Genomic DNA, 3,470 nt, shown 5'->3' with positions numbered 1-3,470 from the left:
GCGGCACATCCCCATGGTCGATTCCAAAACCTACGCAGATGAAGATGAGGATGAGGAAAGCCTGGAAAAAATCATGTTTCAAAGTAACTGAGCCTTTTTGTCTTGGTAACGGTTCTCTGTTAGCAGATGTGGGAAGACTTCAGTACCTGCCTCCTTTCTCTATAAAGTTCCTCCCAGTGCTGGCTCTCCACCCCACCCATGTCTGACCCTGCCCTGCCATAGAGCCAAGATAGCGCAGATCTATCTCCCCACTCACACCAGGATGTGAGCATGGAAATCTCTGAGGGCTTAGCATCTGAAATATTCTTCCCATGTTACTTGCATTTTAACTAGACTAAGTATTAATTTGAATCTTTAAGGTTAAAATTTCAGCAGACTAGGAGGTGTTAAGAGAAATATGTGGGGTAAAGGGAGGCCCTTCCCAGTGTCCCTCCAATTGGGCCAGTAGGGAGCCCTTCTCGTGACCTTCCAGCACCGTGGGCCCATTTTCTGGCATTTCTTCTCCCAAGTTATACAAGCTATTGAAACTATACAAAAATTCAATTCAGCAAAACTGGTTTCACGGAGTGAGTTGTCTGCCAGCCATTATAAACCATGATCAACATAAGCAACCTTGCCGGGTGCCCTCCTCGGGGAATGGTAATCCTCGGCAAGACCAACAAGCTCTCTGAAGATATTACGTAAGTCCTCGTTATTACACCTGGTCAACCAGGTGAATAAATTAAGGTAGGACAATTTGATGGTAAATCTGGGATCAAAGACCAACATTTCTTTCTCTGCGCATCTGTTAAATCCATCCTGGCTCTACTGACCTGTCCCTGAATGGCTCCTAGTCTCCCACGGCATCCTTTCCCTCCCCCACACATCCAGGCTTCTATGCCTGGGCTCTCCTAGAGCTAACCCCAGACAAACTACAGGGAAGGAAGCACAGCACAATGCATAGGATGGAAAATCTAGAAGCCACATGAATGCCCCTCAGTATGAGACTAGAATATAAGTCCATACAATGGGATTTATTTAACAGATTTTTTTTTAGTGAGATAGATCTGTGTCTTAGTCCATTGTTCCATTGCTAACAGAAATACCTGAGACTGAGTGATTTATAAAGAAAGAACTTATTCAGCTCTTATAGTTTGGAGGTCCAGGCCCAGGACCAACTTCTGGTGAGGTTAAACATGGTGGAGGGCAGGATCCTGAGCAGAGAGGCTGTCCGTAAGTTCCTGTCTCTCATTCTGGTTTCATCCCCTCTGCTTATCTACCCATCAGAACTCAACTGTAAGGTCTCTGCTCTAATGTCCTCGCACCCAAAGGGCCACCCAGGGACTCCATGAAGGAATTCAATTTTCAGGTTTTCACTTAACGCTTTGTGGTACAATCACATTAGTTCCAACCCATGAATTTCTGGAGGAAATCATTGCCCACTTTACCAATCGGCATATAAGTAAGTGGAAATATGTCCAAGATACATTATGTGAAAAAGTGAGTTGCGTAACAAAATTTAGAATATGATCCCAGTTTTTTAATTAAAATACCAAATATTTTTGAGGTGACTATATGTCTTCGGCTGCGCACAGCTATGAATACTACATATTATTACCCTATAGCTTCCTTTTTTTCTCAAATATGGAGATTTTTATATATATTATATCATATCCTTCCAGGGCAGTACTTTAGATCCAAGTCAAAAGTTGACAAATTTTTTCTGTAAAACCCAGATCATCAATATTTTGGGCTTTCCAGGCCTTGTAGGCTCTGCTGCAATTGCTCAACCCTGCATTTGTGGCATGAAAGCAGCCAAAGAAAATATGTGATTGAAAGAATGTGGCTGTAGCCCAGTAAAACTGTACTTAGAAAAACCAGCAGCAGGACAGATTTGGCCTGAGGACTGTAGTTTCCCAGCCTCTGATATCTAAGTTATTATTTTAATAATTACTGTATATTAATACCATAATATGAACATAGCATCATTTATTTAACCATTTCTTTTAATGTTGCAAATTCAGCTGGTTTCCAACATTTTGCCACTATAACCAATTCATCTGAACACATAAATGCCCTTTTTATTTTATAGCAGGAGAGATTCCCAAAAAACCTGAATTAGAGTCAAAGACTAACTGCATTTTTAAAATTTTAGTATACGAGCAAATTACTGAGGTGCAACAATGTTTACTTTTCTAAAACAACAGTGTTTAAAAAGAAGAATACTTTCCTATCTCCACCCAAACCCAGGCAAGCTCTGGGCATGTGTACCTGCATGCAAAAGCTCATGCACACCTATCTTTTTTAATTTGCAGCTGACAAGATACAGAGCATTGACAGCCACTCTGCAGAGGAAGTCGGAGAGGTAGAAAACAACCCGGTGAGCAGGGCAATCGCCCGCCACCTGGGCATTGACATTTCTGCAGAAGGCCGAATGGCCAAGAACCGGAAAGGCATCACCATTATCATTCACGGGACGCCCCTATCAGGTATGCAGCAGCTCTGAGGGAAGGTTTAGACTAGGATGCCACATCTCCATCTCCTCTATAAACTCCGAGGCTTCCAGGGTGACAACATCAGCCAGCTGTGTGGTCAGGGCAGACACTAACGATTTGATTAGAGGGACAGTAAAGCAGAGTGCTTGCGAACGTGTACTCCAGAACCAGGCAGCTCAGCGTTGTAGCCTAGCACTGCCGTTAATGGTTGTGTGCCTTTGGGAAAGTTACTCAAGACCTCTGTGCTCAGTTCCCTTATTTGTAAAATGGTATTAACAGCATCTTTTATAGAGTAGTCACGAGAATTAAATGAGCACATTTGTATGAAATGCTTATCCTACTACCCAGCACATAATAAATACTCAAACAAAGAACTGTTGATATTATTATTACTACCATAATCATTCAAGGTTATAACCACAACTGGAGTTCGAATCCTCTCGTGGGGGCAGGGAAACGCTAATCATATGTTAAATAGCCTCAAGGAATATTTTGCTTACATAAACTAGTCAAGAGGTAAACCATTCTTTAACAAGAAACCTTTTATTTCCTTCAAAATAACACATTATTAACTTCACCATAAAACCCAGAGCAGAAAAATTACTTACACTGAACAAGATCCTAAACTCCTCTAGTGGTTTAAAGTTTACAGAGTTTATTTCAATCTGTTCTCTGCTTAAACTCCACAACTAGCCAGAGAAGAGAGTTTGATTGTCCTCATCTCACAGGAAGTTAAGGGTTAGAAAAATTTTAGCTGATCTGCCCAAGGTCACCCAGCTAGTAGGTGGCAGGGCAGAGGGACCTTGGGGGGGAGGGGGATATGCCTATAACCTCTCAACTACAACTAATCTGTAAAAAGGCAATGAAACCTTTTTCTTACCCAATTACTGTCACTAATTTAGACAACATTTATTGAGTGTTTTCTATATTCTAATCACTGAGAGGTTCCAGGAATATTTTAAAATATAATAATCTATTCCTCCTTCTCTCAAAGAC

At 41.4% G+C, this 3,470-nt stretch overlaps 1 protein-coding gene across 1 annotated transcript in view; it reads left to right on the top strand.

Annotated features, from left to right (window-relative positions):
- The window catches only part of HYDIN (HYDIN axonemal central pair apparatus protein), a 378,086-nt gene that overhangs the window by 266,832 nt on the left and 107,784 nt on the right, over positions 1-3,470 (top strand). The window contains 2 exon segments of the mRNA XM_006152662.1: positions 3-83; positions 2,295-2,468. Of these exon segments, the coding sequence (XP_006152724.1) occupies positions 3-83; positions 2,295-2,468 (255 nt within the window).

The sequence above is a fragment of the Tupaia chinensis genome, unplaced genomic scaffold, assembly GCF_000334495.1.
Source record: "Tupaia chinensis unplaced genomic scaffold, TupChi_1.0 Scaffold000355_1, whole genome shotgun sequence".
NCBI lineage: Eukaryota > Metazoa > Chordata > Mammalia > Scandentia > Tupaiidae > Tupaia > Tupaia belangeri.
Note: the sequence above shows the minus strand (reverse complement) of the source record. Positions and strands in the feature narration are given on the sequence as shown.